At 41.3% G+C, this 21,935-nt stretch overlaps 2 protein-coding genes and 1 non-coding gene across 14 annotated transcripts in view; 2 read left to right on the top strand and 1 right to left on the bottom strand.

Annotated features, from left to right (window-relative positions):
* Positions 1–4,692, bottom strand: part of LOC133480907 (CLIP-associating protein 1-A-like) — a 34,156-nt gene extending 29,464 nt beyond the window's left edge. For 6 of the 11 annotated variants that reach the window (XM_061779628.1, XM_061779677.1, XM_061779704.1 and 3 more), the window contains exons 1-4: positions 4,402–4,692; positions 3,290–3,701; positions 233–311; positions 41–144 (exon numbers count right to left, since the gene is read on the bottom strand). In XM_061779628.1, the coding sequence (XP_061635612.1) occupies positions 41–144; positions 233–311; positions 3,290–3,496 (390 nt within the window). In that variant the 5' untranslated portion in view covers positions 3,497–3,701; positions 4,402–4,692. The remainder of the gene's footprint in view (positions 1–40; positions 145–232; positions 312–3,289; positions 3,702–4,401) is intronic. The other 5 variants (XM_061779635.1, XM_061779642.1, XM_061779650.1 and 2 more) reach the window with 1 other exon arrangement.
* LOC133465638 (U4atac minor spliceosomal RNA) lies at positions 2,019–2,146 on the top strand. Its single transcript, XR_009784701.1, has one exon. It is a non-coding gene; the product is annotated as a U4atac minor spliceosomal RNA (small nuclear RNA).
* A 1,235-nt stretch (positions 4,693–5,927) lies between the features above and the next one.
* Positions 5,928–21,916, top strand: LOC133480895 (high affinity cGMP-specific 3',5'-cyclic phosphodiesterase 9A-like). Of its 2 annotated transcripts, XM_061779609.1 has the most exons (13): positions 5,928–7,328; positions 7,733–7,882; positions 8,636–8,675; positions 8,760–8,862; positions 8,940–9,082; positions 10,322–10,381; positions 10,451–10,628; positions 12,017–12,139; positions 12,214–12,306; positions 12,379–12,446; positions 12,517–12,619; positions 14,716–14,820; positions 20,253–21,916. In XM_061779609.1, the coding sequence occupies exons 1-13, from the start codon at positions 7,241–7,243 to the stop codon at positions 20,499–20,501; spliced, it is 1,503 nt and encodes a 500-aa protein (XP_061635593.1). In that variant the 5' UTR covers positions 5,928–7,240; the 3' UTR covers positions 20,502–21,916. The 2 variants fall into 2 exon arrangements, with proteins under 2 accessions (XP_061635593.1, XP_061635602.1); XM_061779618.1 differs by lacking the exons at positions 12,017–12,139; positions 12,214–12,306.
* The last annotated feature ends 19 nt before the right edge of the window (positions 21,917–21,935 follow it).

The raw sequence follows: 21,935 nt of genomic DNA, 5'->3' as shown, positions 1-21,935 counted from the left end.
AGTTATCCTTTTACTATGTGCATACAGATGTTTTTTTCACCTGTGGGTTGGCGGCCTGGTCCATGATCTTCAATAGAAGTGCTTGGTCCTGGTCACGCACTTGATCCTTGGCGTCTCCCAGACGATCGATTAAGCTGGGAAGAACTGAAGAGATAGAAATATTCTCACATGATTTGTATTTTTAATTATAAAATGTTTAGAGGGCCTGAAGTTTGAATGTCAAAGAGCTCACCTGTTCCAACCTGCGTCCTGAATTTTTCCTGCAGTCTGCTGACTAGCGCAGACAGAAGCTCCATTCCCAACAACACCACCTAAAACACACGAATTAGAAGAAAAACACCCATGAAATAGCTAAAACGCACATAAATAAGCAGTCTGGAACTAATATAGGCCATCGGCACTATAGCTGGTCGGTTTCTAAATCACCCATCATTCACAGATCCACAGAGTCTTCTGGCTGGCTGTACACAAGTACAAGTACACAATGACAGTTAGCGAACTGAGATAATTTGGTTTATTGATGTGACTCCAAGGAAAAAATTCCCAATAAGCAAGTGGTTCAAACACTGGTGTTCATTGTGTGGCTGATTTTATGCACATTCTTAAGACGATGAAAATTATCCATTTATCTATCAGTTTTCTTTACAGTTTTTAGGTACAATACATCCTAGGCTGGTCGCCGGTCAATTGCAGTGTACGTAAAAACAAACAACTATTCAAATTTGTATTTCTATTCACATTGAAACCTATGGACAATTTAGAGTTCTCAATTAATCTGACAAGAATGTTTTGAACATGGATCTTACTAACTACTACCCACCGTGATGATGATGGTCCAGATTATTTATTAATTATTATTTTTATTACTATTAGTAGTAGTGCAGACACGGTGACGGACGGGTTAGCACATCTGCCTCACAGTTCTGGGGACTCTGGCTCAAATCCCGGCCCCGCCTGTGTGGAGTTTGTATGTTCTCCCTGTGCCTGGGTGGGTTTTCTCCGGGCACTCCGGTTTCCTCCCACATCCCCAAAACATGCATGGTGGGTTAATTGACAACTCTAAATTGCCCGTAGGTGTGAATGTGAGTGCGAATGGTTGTTTGATTGTATGTGCCCTGCGATTGGCTGGCAACCAGTTCAGGGTGTGCCTCGCCTCCTCCCCGCTGATAGCTGGTATAGGCTCCAGCAGGCCCGCGACCCTAGTGAGGAGAAGCGGCTCAGAAAATGGATGGATGGACGGATGGAGTAGTTTTACCATAAGCAAAACAAAGCAAATGTTATAGAGTGCATTTCATACACAAGTTAACACAATGTGCTTTACATGATTAAAAACAATGAAAAATACAAAGGAAAATAAAAGACAGCTTAAAAGCATTTTAAAACAGAGAAAGAAAATGTACAGGCCAAGAAAGATCATTAAAAAATGGAAATGCTCTAAAATGCTCAATCATAAGCATGTGAAATAAAGAGAAAACAACTAATTGTTAAACAGCAGACAAAATTGCTTACATGCTACTTTAGGCCTGTATAGTTGCACATTTTGCACTCCTGTCCAGTTTGGTTGTATTTGGCTAGAGATACTTTATTAATCTCTAGGGGAAATTCACTATTATATATTTGTTTACATACCCATTTCAAATATTTGAATCTTAGTCTATTTTTAAATGTGTTGTTTTCTTTATTTTTTAGACCCGGGGATATCACTTTTGTGAGTGACTCTGAGTAATCAAAGTCTATAACGTGAACCGAGTTTGCCACCACTAGTGGGCACAAGAGCAAAGGAAATGAAACCTACAAAGGATTGTGGGTAATATTTTAAAATCTTTTTACATAAATAGAATCAAAATACGTCGCTTATGTTTCTTCAAAACACAAAATAATTGCTGGCTCTCTGTGTCTGTGAGGAAAACATGTCCAGTAAAAACAAAAAACAAAAAAGTTGAGATCAGTCAGACAAAACCGTGAGTGAATTGTCTGCCCGCATTGCATTACTTTACTGCAATGGGCACCATCGAACATCCGTCCGTGTCATGGGGTGACTGGGATACTCAATGAACGTTTAGTGAGAGTCTCCTTGCTGACACCATATCAACACACTCGCGCCTCCCGAGTCACAGACTCGGGTACTGGTGCAATTTTTGGAAACTTCCCTTCAACGGGAACAAAAACAACTGATGAATGTAAAGCATGTGCAAAACAACACCACCTCCCACAGGTGTCCAAAGGTATTACACGGCAAATGTCACTAACGTTGCCAACTTCATCAACTACGACCCCGACTTGGAGACCATCCATTTCCCAATAACACTCACGCCGACCCCTCAGGACAAGTATGTGGAACAAACTACTTACTTGAACAGCTGAGCTCAAACGGTCGCTACATGTACATCTGCCCTGAAAACTCTTTCATTGCTGCCTCATAAATCCCAAATAGTATAGTAATAGTATCATTATCTTGATTTTTTTTTTTGGGGGGGGCGATTTGAAATGTGTTAAAAGTTTTCATTAATCCTGCTTTTATGTTAGGCTTTATCTTGGTTTTATATATATTTTTTTAATTTAATCTGGTTTTTACCTATTTCTTCACCGGTGTGAAGTGTGTAGTTTAGTAATAGTTAATGCTATTAGATGCATCATTTCTACATGCTGGTACATACTGTAGCTACAAAGCAGCCTTGCACAAGGTGTGGTTCTACTTCGGAGCAACAATATTACAACATTTATCCGAACTAGATTACACACGCACGCATGCACTCAGTGTTCCCAATTGTGTGTGTATAGAACTGAAAATGGGACAAGGCTCTGGTGGCTGTGAGCTTAATTTATCAGCACCATTAGCCCAAATTCAAAGCCTGTGTGTGACTTCTGGTTTATCGTTCTTCACGTGGATATTTCATCAGTGATACAACTGTGTCGTAAGAGATCATCAGGTGTGCCGTAGCAGATGATCCCAGTGGCCTGAAAATTATCGTTTATTTACTAAGAATAATGTATCATTGTTCATCTACCCATGCCAGCAAGATATAGTGACAGGCCAAACAATGAAATCCTCTTCCACTAGAAGGAAGAAGGTACATAATGAATGAATGAATTTCCTTTTTTGACATTTCTTTTTTTGGGGGGGGGGCAAGGGGTGGGAGGTGCCATGTGCTATAGCTTATGTAAAATATGTGCCATAGCTCAATAAAGGTTGGGAAACACTTTGTTACATCACACGTCACATAACACGGAATTTTAAGGTCAGTATCATGATGTTGGTAGATTCAAATCTAAGTGCAGAAAAACTGACCTTGAAGTGAGTGGAGTTGACCCAGGAGCTAGCCAGCACCTCCACCATCCTGTCCAGCGTCCCCTGGTCCTGCTCCAGCTCTGGACATTTGTCCTCTTGCAGGATAAAATCCACCATCTCCTGGCCCACCTGCAGCCTCTTGCTCAGGTCCTTGAGCATCACTTGCTCCAGCAAATACTCCGTGGCCATCACCTCCTCCTCCGCCATTGGAGGGGAACCGATGAGTACACGCCAACCTCCGACAAGTGCCTCTTCCCAAGTTCAGTCAAACAAAGTCTTGATAGCTGAAATGTCTCTTGGTCCTGTTTTTAAGCCAGTTACGGTTTTAAGGAAGCAGCTGGCATTGCTGGCAGAGTCCCTGTGAGCGCCATAATCCCCCACTTGACAGTCCAATTCGTTCTCCTGTATGGTTCTGCTTAAGCACAAAAAAAGAAATCAACTAGGCGAAGTTAACAGAGGTTGAGAATTGAAGTAATGTTGGTTTTGAATATATATATATATATATATATATATATATATATATATATATATATATATATATAACAACACCTGCGATGTGCTCAAACTGTCTTTACATTTAAATCTGGCCTGAAAACTTTATTTTTCGCCACTGATTGCTCATAAATCAAATATATAATTTCCTCATCTTGATTACATTTTGTTATTTTAAATGTTTTTCGTCATTGCAGTGTTTCTCTTTTCGTTTCTCCTGCTTTTATTTTGTGAATCATCTTGATTTTAACATTTTAATTTTGTCTTATTTCAATTTCTTTGCCTGTTTAAGCAACAATGATTTGCCTTTTGTATTAATTCTGGTTTTCAAATATGCCTTGCCGACATGTTTGACTGCTTCTAGCTTAACTTTCGGAGTTAACTTAATAGCTAGTAAACAATTTACGCCGTCGTTAGACGTCCCGTATAGTTCGTTTTAGCCGCTAGCCTCCGCGCTAGCACAGCAGCTATGCACTGCAAGCTTAAGTGGCGCGAGCTAGCGTTCAGCTGAAGTTACCTTTTTGGCGAGTCCGTGGCATGAACCGTCACGTCGCGTAAATGTGGCCTGGCGTGTACATTATAAATTAATATAGCGACACATTGGCGACTCGCTCACTCACCGTATGGAGCAAAGTCAGAAGGGGCGAAGCTGCTTCAGGATTCAGGACACCCCTTCCGTTCATTCACATCGCGGCCCGACACATATTCTACTATTGATTTTTTTTTTTTAAGAATCGGACTCTTTGTATGTATTCTAGTCCGTCATTTTTTTAAATTAAAGTCTAACAAACAAATCAAAACGGCCATTTACCAGGCAAAAATATAAGTTTGCCCGCATCATGTGCCATAGGGAATGTCGCCGGTAATGCAGCAGGAGGGCGACACCTGCTGGCAGGCTTTGGCCGGCAATGTGGGCCGTCCATCGATGCTTCCACCCATGTAACCTTTTTTGGAGTGGGAGGAGGGGGTAGGACCTTTCAGCATGACGTCACTCATACTTTCGGGTGGCAAAAGCCAAGCCATCGCGATGGCACTACAAGTAAACAACCTTTGTTTGGCATTGAGAAAACAGGGGAAACAGCTTGAATGATGACTGTCGCCTTCTCTACCGCGTAGTTTTAATGTGTGACATGTCAGCCAAAAAGAAGATGGTACATGAGATGAATTATTTCTCAACTTTAATTTACATTTACATTGAGTTGACTCAAAAACCGACATAGTGGAAATTCAGACAGAGTTAACATTAGAGGTGGGTAGTAACGCGCTACATTTACTCCGTTACAGTTACTCAAGTAACATTTTCCATAAAATGTACTTGTCAGAGTACTTTAAATGCACCATACCTTTTACTTTTAGTTGAGTATTTATGTGAAGAAGGATCGATACTTTTACTCCGTTACAATGATCGACATGACGTTAGCTATTTTATATAGTCATTCTTGCGTGCGCGTCTATTTTTAGACTCCATCTTCCACTTCCTTATAGGGTGCCCGTTGCGCCAATCAAATGGGATTACTAATGTCATTGACTCCAAGTCACCAATCAGACGACATAAAACAGTCACAAGACCACGCACGTAGCCTTCGCTAACCAATAAAAATTACTCATTTTGCACCAATCCGACAACATAAGGCAGTTACATGACCCCGCGCATAGCCTTCGCGAGGCAATCAAAATGACTCATTTTTTTGGTCAGTCAAGACCTGTCTCCCATTGAAAATGTGTGGCGCATTATGAAGCATAAAATACGACAACGGAGACCCCGGACTGTTGAACAGCTGAAGCTGTACATCAAGCAAGAATGGGAAAGAATTCCACCTACAAAGCTTCAACAATTAGTGTCCTCAGTTCCCAAACGTTTATTGAATGTTCTTAAAAGAAAAGGTGATGTAACACAGTGGTAAACATAACCCTGTACCAGCTTTTTTGGAACGTGTTGCAGCCATAAAATTCCAAGTTAATGATTATTGCTAAAAACAATAAAGTTTATCATATTGAACATTAAATATCTTGTCTTTGTAGTGTATTCAATTAAATATAGGTTGAACATGATTGCAAATCATTGTATTCTGTATCCTTGAGCCGTCACCTTATCGTGTTGGAGGGGTTTGTGTGTCCCAATGATCCTAGGAGCTAAGTTGTCTGGGGAGGAGGAGACCCTGTGGACGACCCAGGACACACTGGAGAGACTACATCCTTCGGCTGGCCTGGGAATGCCTCGGAATCCCCCCGGATGGGCAGGATGAAGTGGCTGGGGAGAGGGAAGTCTGGGTGTCCCTGCTAAAGCTACTGACCCCGCGACCCGACCTCGGATAAGCGGTAGAAAATGGATGGATGGATGGATGTATTCTGTTTTTATTAATGTTTAACACAACGTCCCAACTTCATTGGAATTGGGCTTGTACATGGATGGTGATGAAACAACAGCACAAATGGTCTATTTCATCCTGAGGGCAGCACAGTGCATGGTGGTTAGCATGTCTGCCTCACAGTTCTGAAGTTCGGGGTTCAATCTGGGCTCTGATTTTCCTGTGTGAAGTTTGCATGTTTTCCCCATACTTACGTGAGTTTTATCCGGGTACTCTGGCTTCCTCACACATTCCAAAACACACGGGTTAGGTTCACTGAAGACTAAATTGTAAAAAGATGTGAGTGCGAATGCTTGTTTGTCTATGTGTGCCCTGCGATTTACTTGCGATCCACCCAGGGGGTACCCCGCCTCTCTCCCAAAGACAGCTATGAAAGGGTCCAGCTCACCCGTGACCCAGATGAGGATAATTGCTAAGCGGTATAGAAAATTGATGGATGGATTTTATCCTGCTCAATGTCAGGGGACAGACATGCGCTAATCCCGTCTGATTTAGGGGGAGAAGTGGACTATTCCCGGAGTGGTTGCCAGTCTGTTCCCGGGCAATTGTGAATGGGCCATTGAGTGGGAACTGATTCCACACCAGGTTCATTGACTACTCTAAATTGCCCGTAGGTGTGAATGTGAGTGCGAATGGTTGTTTGTTTGTATGTGCCCTGCGATTGGCTGGCAACCAGTTCAGGGTGTACACCGCCTCCTGCCCGATGTTGGCTGGGATGGGCTCCAGCGCGCCCGCGACCCTTGTGAGAAGAAGCGGCTCAGAAAATGGATGGATGAATGGATGATTCCACACCAAGTGAGCTATATGAGCCACCAAACTACAGAATGAATGGGTTGGCTGGATGCATCGACAAACTCATGAGGGGGGATGGGTACTGAAGGTGAAGGGAGTAGATTGACTGATGAATTGTTGGATGACGTGCATGCCCAAATCAGTGGTCTGATGGGTAGCTGGTTACATGTCTGACTTGGTAGGTGGGTGGGCTTTCTGTCAGCTGCAGGTGCTCTTACAAACACTGGGCTTTTACATGCCAGTGTCAAGAGATCTCATTTTTATTCCTGGAGCCTGTTATGTTCCAGCTAGCCTATAAATGGCCACAAAAATAATTCATTTCATTGTTAATGGGAGAGTGGAACGGGCAGAGTTTGGAGCAGACTGCACAGCTGAAGATGTCAAAGGTAGGGAGGAATTTATTCTCTTCTCAAAATTTCATACCACTGTCTCCTTTTCTTTAACAAATGCATTTGTTCAAAATGAAAGTGTCAAGAAAGACTAAAATGTCATGTACCGTATGTATCATGTGTGTTATGAAATTAATGATGTCGTGAGTAAGGACCTCCCCTCCATGTGGTGGTGGCAGGTCCTCAGGATACAGAACTTCATCCTCAGTGACGCAGAAACATAAACCCTGTTTCAACCAGCCACTCCAACTAACTTTAACCAACCTGAGAATTGGCAGATTTGATAATGACACAACTAGAACATTTGTTTTATACTGAACATTATATACAATTAATTAGGGACTTAGCATTGTGGCAGATATGAAGCTGTTATTACTTACCTGTCATCTGGAATATGCCAGACCTGTTTCGAGCGGCAGCAGAGGCGTCTCCTCATCACATCCTAAAGCTGTACAAAGCAAATGGCAGCGTGGTGAAAATCTCGCCCATGCTGGAGCCCAACAGCCACGACTCTTACTACCGGCTGGAGGTGGTGGCGTCTGACTTCCAGAGTGAGTGGCCTCGTCTGCAGTGGGGTAGACATTCATTCTGTCTTTCGCAACCTTCGCTTGAAACCATTGTTCCATAATGTTTTAATGATCTCTATAATATGGCTGTACATTCTTCATATACACTACTCACAAAAAGTTAAGTTACTCTATGATGGGCTTCTGGATGGGATTTCAAGATGAAACAAAAATACACCATAGCCTTTAAAGCTGAGTATAATGACCTCTAACAAGAGCTGAAAAGCAAAATTCACAACAGGTATTTGGACCAATAAATGTCCTAGTTCAATTAGTATTGGTGTTTAAACTGTCCTCTTCATTATGCTGTTCACATTTTTACATTATGAGACCAAGACAACACCTAACAATTGATCAACAGTAGCTTGCCATCAAAGAGGAAGTGGCCACTGAGCTTACAGAGTGTCATCAACAGATTGCAACTAAGAGACTGGAAAAGTCAAAGAAAGCCATACAAGTGGACATCCTTGGAAATTTTCATGGATCAAACAGCTGTTGTGAATTTTACTTTTCAGCTCCTTGTTATAAAACAGCAAATTGTGCAAGAAGTACTGAAACATTGAACAGTTGGGCATGTTTATAGAAAGTCAAATTAAGTTCACCTGTAAAGGTTATTGTGCATTATGGGTTCGTCTTGAAATTTCACCTGAAAGCCGAATAGCTTGAACGTTTTGTGAGGACTGTATGTTATATGTATGTGCTTTCTAACTATTCAGCAAACTTTGTATCCAAATGCAGGTATTACCATGCCAACTGATGTGGACAACATGGAGCACAGGTGAGTGCGTCTCATCAGTTATAACTGATACAAGCGTGAAAGACAGAGAGAGAGTGTAGCTTCCTTTTGTATATGTGGCCTCAGGCTATGTCACCTGGAGACCAAAGTCCTGGAAGAGGCAGGGAAAACTCCAGAAATCATCAGAGACCTAAAGAGTCAAATGGAGTCTTTCAAGCGCAAGCTTGAGGTTTGTAATCCTGCTCAGCATCAGCGTCGGCTTGGATGCAACAGGGCAAGAGAGGTGAAATGTTTGTTCCCTGTCAGAGTGTCAAGCATCTGAGCTGGATGGGTCTGTTCAAGGATGACAGCACCCAGCAGCTTCCCAAGTTCCCACCTAAAGCTAAAGGGCCTCAGTTGAACATGGAAGAGGAGCACCAGCAGGTCCGCACGAAGTTCTTCAACATGAGGTGACCGAGTGGACCACTTCTGTTGCACAGTGACCAACTGAACATGTGGACAAAATTGTTGGTACCCTTCTGTTGAAAAAAGAAAAACCCAGTGAAACAACTTGAAACTGAGAAAAAAAACGAAGTCATGAGAATATGTTTACTTTTGTGGCCCAACAGAAGAAACTGGCCTGGACAAAAAATATGGTTCCCTTAACTTCATGTTTTGAGGCAATCACTGTAATCAAACAATTTCAGTAACTGTCGTGAGCAAACTACTCCAGTGGTCTCAGGTTTGAAGAGCGCCCTCCTCAGACAGTCTGTTTCAGCTCTTTACACAGATATTCAAAAGGCCACTTCAAAATAGTCCCATGTTTTGATCTGAACCAGTGTTTTTAGGACGCACATTTGGCTCCAGAATGCCTCGAGAATTTTGAGATGTCATTGTACCTGCGCAAAGACATCCTGTGCCGGTTGTAGAAAAGCAACCCCAGAACATAACTGAGCCTCCTCCATGTTTCACAGTAGCTCCAGTGCTTTTTTTCCTTGTACACACAGCACAAGCAAAATTGAAGGTACCCTTCGGTTAAATAAATAAAAAATAAAAACAATGGTCGTTGAATTAACCGATTAGACTGGAATTTGCCGAAATGCATATTAACAAGCCAGTCACAAAGTTTCTGGGAGACTGTATAGCTTGGACAGATGAGACAATATATATAATATATAGAAATATATTATAATATATAAAAGACTGTACTGAATACAAAACTTGGAGGAGACTTAGTTACATTCTGGGGAGGCATTGCTGCATCAGGCACAGAGTGTCTTGAATCTGTGCATGGTATGATCAAATGTCAAGACTACCAAGCCATCCTGGAGCAAATTGTGCTCCCCAGTATCAGAAAGCTTGCTCAAGGATGCAGGTCATGGGCCCTGGATCCAACAGGATAATGACCCAAAACACACAGCTAAAGACACCCAGTATATTTGAGAGCAACAGAAATCATTTGATGACGGGGATTTCCTCTAAAATTGCCAACAAAATATTAAGTTAGGGATAACACCATTTTCTTCCCGGCCAGTTTCATTAGTAGTTTTTCTTTTCAAATAATTCTGTTGGACCACAAAATTAAAATAATGCCTAATTTTAATAGAAAGTACAGTTTCAAGTTATTTCAGAGAGAAGTATTGGCTTTTCTTTCTTGTACCAACAGTTTTGTCCACGCGCATCTGTTGTGACGCAACACATTTCTGTAGCTCGCTGCAGGTAACAGAAGACGTGATAGAGCATCTGAAAACTCCCATTTTTGACAACTGGTGAGTGCTACACACACACCCAGAGCACACATTATTTCCGCCCATGCTCTTATGATGCGCTGTTGGCAGGCAGTGGGAGGCGCCAGAGATGCTGGTTCTCCTCCAAGTGATGTTCACCGACCTGGACTTCCTGACAGTGTTCCACGTCGAGGTGGACGTCCTCCAGAACTTCCTATTTGAGGTCTACCGCCACTACAACAACATCCCCTTCCATAACTTCCAGCACTGCTTCTGCGTCACCCAGATGGTACGACCACCAAATCAAATCAATTGTATTACCAATTTACAATATAAGTTATCTCAAGGCACTTTACACATTAAGCAGGTCAAGAACCACTTCTCATACATTATATATACTGTATCAGAAAAACAACTAAACCCCACATAAGCAAGCACATAGCGATGGAGGCAAGGAAAAAAAAACCTCTTCTACCTCATCCAGTTGCGTTGAGATGGAGACACAGAGTAAAAGGACAGAGGGTAGCTGGAGAGAGAAAAACAGGATAGAGGGGTTAATGTGCCCAAAAAATATATATTTTTAAATTCACCACACCACAGAAAAGAGTAATGTTAACAGGCTGGACAATGAATGAATGGATTAAAAAAAAAAAATTGCAAAGTATGTGAAATTAGGCTTCAAAATAGTCAAGCATAAAGTCCTGACCTTAACCCAATAGAACACCTTTGGGATGAATTAGAGCGGAGACTGAGAGCCAGGCCTTCTCATCCCGCATGAGTGTGTGACCTCAAAAATGCACTTCTGGAAGAATGGTAAAAAAAAAAAATCCCATAAACACACTCGTTAAACCTTGTGGACAGCCTTCCCAGAATGGTTGAAGCTGTTATAGCTGCAAAGGGTGGATCGATGTCCTATTGAACCCTATGGATTAGGAAGTTTAGTGGATTTAAGTTAATATGTGAGTCAAGGTAGGTGAGCAAATACTTTTGTCAATATTGTGTGTATCTCAACTATGCAGTACTATATCGTTCGCAGTCTTTGCAAGTTTTCAGCACTTATCCATCCATTTTCCATACCGCTTATCCTCACTAGGGTCGCAGGCCTATTAGAGCCTATCCCAGCTATCTTTGGGCAAGAGGCAGGGTACACTCTGAACTGGTCGCCAGCCACTCGCAAGGCACATATAGAGAAATATCCATTCACACTCACATTTACGCCTATGGGCAATTTAGAGTCGACAATTAACTTACCATGCATGTTTTTTGCATGTGGGATGAAACCGGAGTAACCGGAAAAAAACCCACGCAGGCACAGGGAGAACATGCAAACTCCACACATTTGATCCCAGGTCCTCAGAACTGTGAAGCAGATGTGCCAAGTCGTCCACCGTGCTGCTCAGCACTTACGTTCAAACATATTTAATGTATTCAGAAACAAAAGGATTCATATTTAAGGGATCAGGGAGGGAAGAGACAACAATGGGCACAGCCAGGGGAGAGAAAGACAAAGACAAGCAGGTTTGTAAAATTCTACAGTAATGCTTACGAGACAACAGCACATCGAACAATAGCTGGATCCATTATTATATGCAAGTTGAGATCCCTAACGATAAACATTAAGCTTGATCAAAACTTCACACTTGAATAAAAAAGAAAAAATGCTGTGTGGTTGTTCAGATGTACGGGCTTATATGGCTGACAGACCTCAGGAGAAAACTGGGTATGATGGACCTTCTGATCATGCTGACCTCCGCTCTATGTCATGACCTTGATCACCCCGGCTACAACAATGTCTACCAGGTTACCTTGCTGCTATCAGCTTGCTTTCCTCTATCGGTGAGATGATTGTTGACATTTATGTCTGAATGTGACAGATCAACGCTCAGACTGACCTGGCTCTTCGTTACAATGACATCTCTCCATTGGAGAACCACCACTGTGCAGTTGCGTTTGGCATCCTCGCCAAGGTGTTTGCAGCCCCTTTTCAAGCGCTACAACTTTGACAAGTTGCTCAATGCTCTTTTGCCAAATCTGTGCAGGAGGAGTCCAACATCCTCAAACATCTGACCACAGAGCAGTACAAACACATGCGAGCAGGAATCATCAAGTAATACGTTTACCCATGTTTTCAATTTCAGTTGTTTAATTCTCTAGTTGACGCCATATTGTTTTTCAAGGTGCATTCTGGCCACCGACATGGCGAGACACAATGAAATCCTCAACAAGTTCAAGACCATCCAGCCTGTGTTTGACTTCAGAAACAAGGATCACAAGGAAGTGGTAAAGAACTGAGCCTTGACACAGTAACCCCATTCTTCTTATGGACTATTTCTATGGGGAGAGATTTGTCTCAAAATGATTTACACGAATATATCCACGATTTACACGGTTTTCAGATCCACAAATGTATCCGCGATTTACAGGTGTTTTTAACATTGTGTGTACATTTAGCATGATTTATCATTTGTAAATATTCAGTTCTACTTGTGAATCGTTGAAGGTGTGCTTGCAGATCAGCGGGCACGCGCATTTATTTTTGAGACAAACGTAAACGAAGTTTTCAAGATATTCACACACACACACACCTGTTGCTGTCTCCGTTGATGACTTGACTGCAAGTCGCTTTTATGGGAATCCAACAGTCTATGGTCCGACCCTGCTGAAATCCCACGTAAACCACTGCGGTCAGGCCAGCCCCCAGTTGGAAAGATTAAGTCAAGCCAGCCGCCCCAATGATTGTTTATACTAGGCGTTAAAGTAACAGGTGGAACGGTGGATGACTGGTTAGCACATCTGCCTCACAGTTCTGAGGACCTGGGTTCAAATCTGGCCTCGCCTGTGTGGAGTTTGCATGTTCTCCCCGTGCCTGTGTGTTTTTGGTTACCTCCCACATCCCAAAAACATGTATGGTAGGTTAATTGAAGACTCTAAATTGTCCATAGGTGTGAATGTGAGTGCGAATGGTTGTTTATATTTGCTCTGCGATTGGCTGGCACCCAGTTCAGTGTGGACACCGCCTCTCGCCCAGACTCAGCTGGGATGGGCTCCAGCACACCTGCGAACCTAGTGAGGATAAGCGGTATGGAAAATTAATGAATAAATTACGGTAACACACCAGCAACAAGCTGGTTGGGCTGACTTCAAAATAAAAGCCCGACAAATAATACATAGACATCAATGTTTTGGATTTAGAATAATGAAACACAATACTCCGTATAGATGGCAACAAGTCCAACACTGAGATAAAGGACACTGTGCCATTGCATTGCATTGCATCCACGAAGGTTCTGAAGTTGCATTATATTCATTCATTCATCGTATAATAACACAAATTTTACGTCAGAATCATCTTTATTTGCCAAGTACGTCCAAAAACACACAAGGAATTTGTCGCTCTAGTACGACAACAGACAGTCAATTTACAGAACACTTTGGAGACAGAAAGACATTGACAAAAAAAACAAACAAAAAAAACAGTCACTGAGCAGTAAAGGATTGCTAGTTATCTGGTAATGGCGGTACAATTTTTTTATTTTTTTTGACAATTGTGCAAAAAGATGCTACGGAGCCCCCCTGGTGCCAAGGTATGAGAAAAATAAAATTCATTGATAATCTGTTCCCTCAGTTTAGTAATCCGTTCCCTCAGTTTAGCAAATGTCTGGGGCTCCGTATACCTACGTATATCTGTCAAGTGAAGTAAATTCTATTTGTATGTTATATTCTTACTCGTGTGAATTCTGTGTATAAATTGTCATGTCGTGATATATCCTACATCTCATTTTTTCAACTGAAAGGCAATATGGCTGTAGTTCGAGGGGGTTGATCATTATATAGCAGTACTAGCAGGACTGGCTACAATTAGCCTGCGTGTTTCCTAAACACAGTACTAAATTGAGGGTACAGTTTACTAAACTGAGGGAACAGATTATCAATGAATTTTATTTTTCTCATACCTTGGCACCAGGGGGGCTCCGTAAAGATGCAGATGCAAACGTGTGAACATTCTCAACATTCACTCTCATGTGTGAATATCTTCAAAACTGCGTTACGTTTGTATAAAAAATAAATGTGGGTGCCCGCTGATCCACAAATGCACCAACAATTCAGAAGCAGAACTGAATATGTACAAATGATGAGTCGTGATAAATGCTCACACAACATTAAAAAACACATGTAAATCACAGATATATAAATCCCTGATATTTGTGTAAATAATTTAGAGACAAATCTCTCCCCATATATTTCTACTGCTATCATGCAATGACACAGTGAAATAAGTAAGATTAAACTGTGTCCGTGTCAGATAAAAATTCTCATTCTCATGTACAGTTCATGCTGAAGCAGTTGCTTTTACTTTTACTACTTTATCTGTGCAGCTCATGAAGATCATGTTGAAGGTGAGCGACATCTCCAACGAGGCCAGACCAATGGCAGTGGCCGAGCCCTGGCTGGACTGTCTCCTGCAGGAGTTTTTTAACCAGGTTTGATGCGCACATAACAAGTGGCGCCATGATGTGACGATAAAAGTTCTAAATTAAGGAAATCATCAGTTTCTGCTACGGATAAGGAAAATATGTGAGTAATGCCCCCCTATAATGAGTTATAATTGCCTCTTCAATGCCAAAGATGGTGCCAAAGGACTACTTTTTTTTTCTAAATCAACCTTCTTAAGTGACTTGAACTTAGTTCACTGGCACTAAGATGGGAGCAAAGCACTACTTTTGTTTAAATGAGCTCCTTGACGTACTTCAACACAGTTCCTTGGCACCAAGGTGCCACAAGACGGCACCAAAGCAATATTTGCTTTGAGCTGTTACAAAACAAAGGCAGAGGTGCGTTTCCAGCAAATAACAGATAGATTTGGTGGAAAACAAATCAGCGAAAAGCGAAAATCCATGAGAAATTGATACAGATTCATCGTAACAGGTTTAGTTATTATTTTAGATGCCACAAGATGGCAGAACAGCACTACTTTGTCGAAATGAAGCTCCTTGATTCACTTCAACATAGTTCCTTGACAATAAACTGCTACAAGATGGCATCAAAGCAGTCCTTTAGTTCCTTTAGCATGAACACAAAACAAGGGCATAGACGAGTTTCCAGCTAATAAAAGATAGGTTCCCCAACAATATCAGCAAATAGCAGAAGTACCGGTAATTAATGCCCCTCCAAAATGGTTGATCATTGCCTATAGATGCCACAAGATGGTGTCAAAGCACTATTTCTGAATGAAGCTCCTCAGCTCACTTCAACATAGTTTGTAGTTGTCAAGGAGACAAGGCACTACTTTTGTCTAAATGAAGCTCTTCAACATAATTCCTTGGCATCAAAATGTCACAGGATTGCAGCAGCAAATCACAACTTTTGTGTAAATGAAACTCCTTGACTCACTTCAACATAGTTCCTTGGCACGAAGATCGTGCCAAAGCCATCCTATTGCTTTTGCTTTGGATAATTTCCAGCAAAAAACAGATTTATGTAGTGCATTTCATACACAAGGTGCTCAACATGATTACAAGCATTTAAAAACAAAGTGTGAAAAACAGCTTATAAGCATTTAAAACAAAGAGAAAAATAATAATACAATTCAAACAGCATATGGTGCAAGAAAGATCATTTAAATGTGGAAACGCTCTAAAAGCATGAGAAAAAAAAGACAACATTTTGTTTGTCACTTCTGCTGGCAATTTATTCCATTTGTGTGCAGCATAACAGCTAAATGCTGCTTCACCATGTTTGCTTTGGACTCTGTGCTCCACTATTTGACCTGAGCCCTACTGGGTTTATATTCCATTAGGATTTCTTTCATCTATTCAGAACCTAAACCATTTAGTGATTTATAGACCAGTAGCAGAACTTTAAAATCTATTCTGAAGGTGTCTGGGAGCCAGAGTAGAGACTTTAGAATTGGACTAATATGTTCTGGTCAGAACCAGACCTGCGACATTCTGAATGAGCTGCAGCTGTATAATGCTTTTTTGGAGAAGTCCAATCAGAAGACCATTATAGTAGTCAAGTCTACTTGAAATAAAAGCATGGATGAGTTTATCCAGAAAACCTGTCTGTACCTTTCAACATTAATGGTGCTTTCACAGATGTGTAAGTTACCCATGCCATTGGCATTAACACAGCCCCATACCATCACAGATGCTGGCTTTTGAACTTTGCGTCCATAACAGTCCGCATGGTTCTTTTCCTCTTTGGCCCGGAGGACACGACGTACACAATTTCCAAAAACAATTTGAAATGTGGACTCGTCGGACCACAGAACACTTTTCCACTTTGCCTCAGTGCATCTTAGATGAGCTCGGGCCCAGAGAAGCCAGCGGCGTTTCTGGGTGTTGTTGATAAATGGCTTTTGCTTTGCGTAGTAGAGTTTTAAGTTGTACTTATGGATGTAGCGCCGCACTGTATTTACTGAGATTGGTTTTCTGAAGTGTTCCTGAGCCCACGTGGTGATATCCTTTACACATTGATGTCGGTTTTTGATGCAGTGCCGCCTGAGGGATCGAAGGTCACGGGCATTCAATGTTGGTTTTCGGCCTTGCCCCTTACATGCAGTGATTTCTCCAGATTCTCTGAACCTTTTGATGATATTATGGACCGTAGATGATGAAATCCCTAAATTCCTTGCAATTGTACGTTGAGGAACATTGTCCTTAAACTGTTCGACTATTTTCTCACGCACTTGTTCACAAAGAGGTGAACCTCGCCCCATCTTTGCTTGTGAATGACTGAGCAATTCAGGGAAGCTCCTTTTATACCGAATCATGGCACCCACCTGTTTCCAATTAGCCTGTTCACCTGTGGGATGTTCCAAACAGGTGTTTGATGAGCATTCCTCAACTTTTTTGCCACCTGTCCCAGCTTTTTTGGAACGTGTTGCAGCCACAAAATTCCAAGTTAATGATTATTTGCTAAAAAGAATAAAGTTTATCAGTTTGAACATTAAATATATTGTCTTTGTAGTGTATTCAATTAAATATAGGTTGAACATGATTTGCAAATCATTGTATTCTCTTTTTATTTATGTTTACCACAACGTCCCAACTTCATTGGAATTGGGGTTGGAAATACATTTTTCCTGGGTGGCTTCAGATGTTGCATCATTTTATCATTTTCCTGATTCGTCCTGATATTTAACCTGATGGATTGTATTTTTTCTCTAAAATAACAAGCAAATTCATTGCATTTATCTGCTGTGAGGAGTTCTGGATCTATGTGATTCAAGGGGCTTGTGAGCTTGTCAACCACAGCAAACCGAGTGCGAGTATTGTTGAGGTTCTTACTGATGATTTCAGAAATGTGTTGCTTTCAAGCCCTGACTAACTCTTGGTTAAAATTACAAAGCCTTTGTCTGTAGAGGTCATAGTCAATTTGGAGTTAAATTTTTCTCCACTTACGTTCTGCTTTCCTACACTTTGATTGAGTGATCTTTACCATGATAGTGCTCCTCCACGGTGTTCTAGGTCGCCTCAAGATTGTCTTAGTCTTAATAGGAGCGACAGCATTCATGAAATTTCAGATTTTCCAGGTGAATTTATCCAAAAGTTCATCAACTGTCTCAGCATTCACAGTTTGTGACACAACTATGGTCTCCATAAACTTAGTGATGCTTCTAGATGTTGCTGCTGACTATTGACAGTACTCTCATTTACATTTCTTAATTGACATAGAGGTTGTCTGAACTTTTGAGAGAATCTGTAATTCAAAAGAACACACAAAAATTGTCAGAAATAGCCATATTTCATATTTTTTTCCCCTATTCGACACCTGTTCATAAAATTCAAATATGCTGGTGTTGCCTCATTTAAAATGGTACTACCGCTACTTTATGTTAACCGCATTTCATTTAGTAGTAAAAAGTCCAGATCATAGGTTGTAATGATGTCACTAACCAACACTGATTTATTACTCAGTGACCTGATATTGAATAAAGCTAGTCTCGATAACGGGAGACAATGGTTTGATAGGTTCACATTTTATCCTCACTATACTTGTAGCTCTACTTTCTTTGTGCCATATTTATTTGAAGAACTTTCTGTCCCTTGTAATTAAAGGGATGAAAAATGCCTGATCTCCATAAGTGTCTGACTTATTCTGGAGAACAATGTTGTTTGTATCTGATTTGCAGCCACGAACCCTTCGCATAGCAGTCAGGTTTGCGGGATAAGATTCTTCATGTGTGGAGGAGGGGCCCTTTGCATCTTAGTGGACGTTGGTTTCAGGTGAAGGGGAATGGGAGGAAGATATTGGCGTTGTGTGCGTTGGATTCCAACATTGACAAGGGCCTGCCTGTCACATCTAATTGACCACTTAGGCTAGATGATAGTGAGTGTTGCGTTGGGCTTTGGTTCAGTGGGGCAGGGAAGGATGTGGGAGATTCCAAGTGCTGCCTCATCTGATTCCTCATTGGTTCCTCCAATTGTTCGGGTGACGCTGGTGACTCCACCTGCGCCTCGCGTCATCTTATCTCTTTTTTCTCCGATTGTTTAGGAACAACTGGAGGCTCCTTCTGCGCCGTTTGTCCTTCAGCCACGTCAACAAGGCCAATGTTTTCCTTTCGTGCCGCTGAATGACATACACAGTAAAAAATGTTGGCAGCCAATAACCTAACCCCTTGTTTATTGAGACAGAAACCGTCTGCCTTGTAAAGATGTATGCGCTCCCAAAAAAATGCAGAAATTGTCAATGAAGCTTACGGATAGCTCCAATACACACTTCTTTGTGCCACTTATTTAAATGCCTGAGCCTGCTGAAATGTTCATCTCCAGATCATACCACTAGGAGAGGTCCACTTATGAAAACCTCAGCATCCAAACATTGCACTTTTGTTAGCAGATCACTGAAATCTTGCTTCAGTACCTCGGATTGCTGCTTAACGACATCCAGGGCCCCTGTGTGTATAATGACAGATTTCACAGTTGGGTGCTCATTACTGATCCCCATGATATATATTTTTTAGAGATATCAGACATATCGTTGATCAAACACTCTACTTTGGTGGTGTTCTCGCTGAAAAAATGTTTTACATCCTTGACAGCTCCATCACCAACTATTAACGTTTGGGCTGCCATTTGTTTCTTGTATGAGGATAAGCGGTACGGAAAATGAATGGATGGATGGATTTAGTTTCATACATTTCAGTGGTTGTGGGGGATGAGCATTCTTTGCCTTGGTCTTGTAAAAGTAGCTCAAATCAATTTTTTAGTCTGATGTCAATGCTTTGCATTGACTTGCGTCCTCTTTTTTTTGCCCTTCGCTGTAGCGACCGTCCACGGCCGCTCTCTTGGGTTTGAAGATGCACTCAACGGAGGTCAGCTGGAATGCTCGGTAATCTGCTGGTGTTCTGTTCTCCCTTTTAGATTCTGTCCCATATCTGTAGGCTTTGCTTCCAGTAAATTCCAGGGAGAACTGCTGGATGATCCATTATACTTTCCACCGTCCACAAAAATTTAAGTCCCACAGGTTTAAAAATATCCAGGAGTCGCTGCTTCTAATTTCTTTGGAAGAAGAAGAACAAGTTTATCAGCAAGAAAAATCTAAACAGAGGCAAAGCAAGCAGAGTGAGCAAAAAAGTGGCTGCGTTGTACAAGAGCAGGAGCAGAGTCAGTGAATAGCACATTTTCCGCAAGTAATAATGACACTCCATTAAAAAGGTTTAGCATTGCCTATAGACTGTGGCAAAGCACTTCTTTTATCTAAATGAAGCTCCTTAACTCACTTCAAAATAGTTCCTTGATGAGAGGTTCCCTAAAAAAATCCACAAATTCTGAATCTGCGATTATGCGATGGAACACAGTACCTCAGCATCTGATTATGTGTTGAGCATTTGAGTATTGTATTGTATTGAGTATTTTTGGTAGTGAAATAAAGTGGTTTGAGGACCTCTATGGTCATGTCTGGACTGCAGAGTGACACAGAAAAACTCAAAGGGCTTCCAGTGACTCCATTCATGGACCGCGACAAAGTGTCCAAGCCGTCCTCCCAGACCAGTTTCATTCGCTTTGTCCTGATGCCACTCTTCACAGAACTTACAAAGCTCTTTCCCTGTCTGGAGGTAAACCATTTTTTTATGAAGTCACATGTTCCAATGACAACCTGTGGCCATGTTAAGCGTTTTTGTACATTGCAACACAGCAACATATTCTGGAGCCAGTGAGGCGAGCCCTGGAGTACTACTCGGACCTGGAGAGAGCCACCCAGCAGGGGGAGGCGGCCAGCAAACCCTGATGAGAAAGACGTCAAAACCAAAAATGTTTTAGCTACGGTGGCTGGGAAGTGCAAAACAATATAACAAATTGTGAGACACTTTTACATTTCAGAAAACAAATGAACAAAAACCGAAAAGAATATACATTTCAGATAATACATTAATATAACATGTACCATATCGCAGTTGAGATTCCCACATGTATATATAAATATATATATATTCTTTTCATGCATTTTTAAAAAACATTTAACAGATATTACAAGATTATGAATTTTTTGTAAACAAAAAAATCTATTTTTGGGAATTTTTTTTTTTTTTGTCAATGAAGCTGAAGTGAAAAATGTGTGTTCCCCCCACCTTTCACGTCAAAATTACACCACTGACCCTAACCCACCATAGTCCTAACCTTAACCCATCCTAAACTGTCTTTATCCCCAGCCCTAGTCCTAAACCTAACCATAAAAACTTCCATCCATCCATCCATTTTCTGTACCGCTTATCCTTACTAGGGTTGCGGGCATGCTGGAGCCTATCCCAGCTAACTGCGGGCAACCTGAACTGGTTGCCAGCCAATCGCAGGGCACATAGAAACGAACAACCATTCTCACTCACATTCACAGCAACGAGCAATTTAGAGTCTTCAATTAACCTACCATGCATGTTTTTTGAGATGCGGGAGGAAACCGGACTACCCGGAGAAAACCCACGCAGGCACGGAGAGAACATGCAAACTCCACCCAGGCGAGGCCGGGATTTTGAACCCCGCTCCTCAGAACTGTGAGGCAGATGCGCTAACCGGTTGCCCATAAAAAAAACGTTTTTACAAATGTAATCCATATTTGGGATGGTTCTCTCGTTACAACTGCATAGCATACCCTCCCCGCAATGCAGGAGCCAATCATGTTGAAGCCGGGCGGGTCTTGCCAAGAAAGGGCGTGCGATTCCTAATAACACGTCAATCTGTGATATGGTACATTCCCTTTCCGGTTCTCGTTACTTGTAATTTGCTTATTCTTTTGTTCATTTGTTTTCTGAAATGTAAATTTGTTTCGTGTTTTGTTCATTTGTTTTCTGAAATGTAAATTTGTTTCGTGTTTTGGTAATTTGTTTTCTGAAATGTAAATGTTTTGTTTTTCTGAAATGCCAATTTGTTTCATCTTTTGTAAAAAAAAAAAATAATTCTGAAAGGTAAAAGAGTTTAATTTTTTGTTAATTTGTTTTCTGTTTCGTTTTTTTCTGAAATGTTTCAGCTTTTGTTAATTTGTTTTCTGAAATGTAAATTTGCTTCGTGTTTTGTTGTTTTCTGAGATGTAAATTTGCTTCAACTTTTGTTAATTTGTTTTCTGAAACATAGAAATGTTTCGGCTTTTGTTACTTTGT

The sequence above is a fragment of the Phyllopteryx taeniolatus genome, chromosome 1 (genome assembly GCF_024500385.1).
Source record: "Phyllopteryx taeniolatus isolate TA_2022b chromosome 1, UOR_Ptae_1.2, whole genome shotgun sequence".
NCBI lineage: Eukaryota > Metazoa > Chordata > Actinopteri > Syngnathiformes > Syngnathidae > Phyllopteryx > Phyllopteryx taeniolatus.
The sequence above is the reverse complement of the archived record's forward strand: the minus strand, read 5'-3'. Positions and strand labels throughout refer to the sequence as shown.

What these genes read in the sequence shown, in the direction of transcription:
- LOC133480895 (XM_061779609.1), top strand. Translation starts at nt 7,241, where the DNA reads ATGGCCACAAAAATAATTCATTTCATTGTTAATGGGAGAGTGGAACGG. An exon ending in GCTTCTGCGTCACCCAGATG is followed by an intron (nt 10,629 to 12,016) that starts GTACGACCACCA and finishes GTGGTTGTTCAG; the next exon opens with ATGTACGGGCTTATATGGCT. An exon ending in ACAAGGATCACAAGGAAGTG is followed by an intron (nt 12,620 to 14,715) that starts GTAAAGAACTGA and finishes TTATCTGTGCAG; the next exon opens with CTCATGAAGATCATGTTGAA.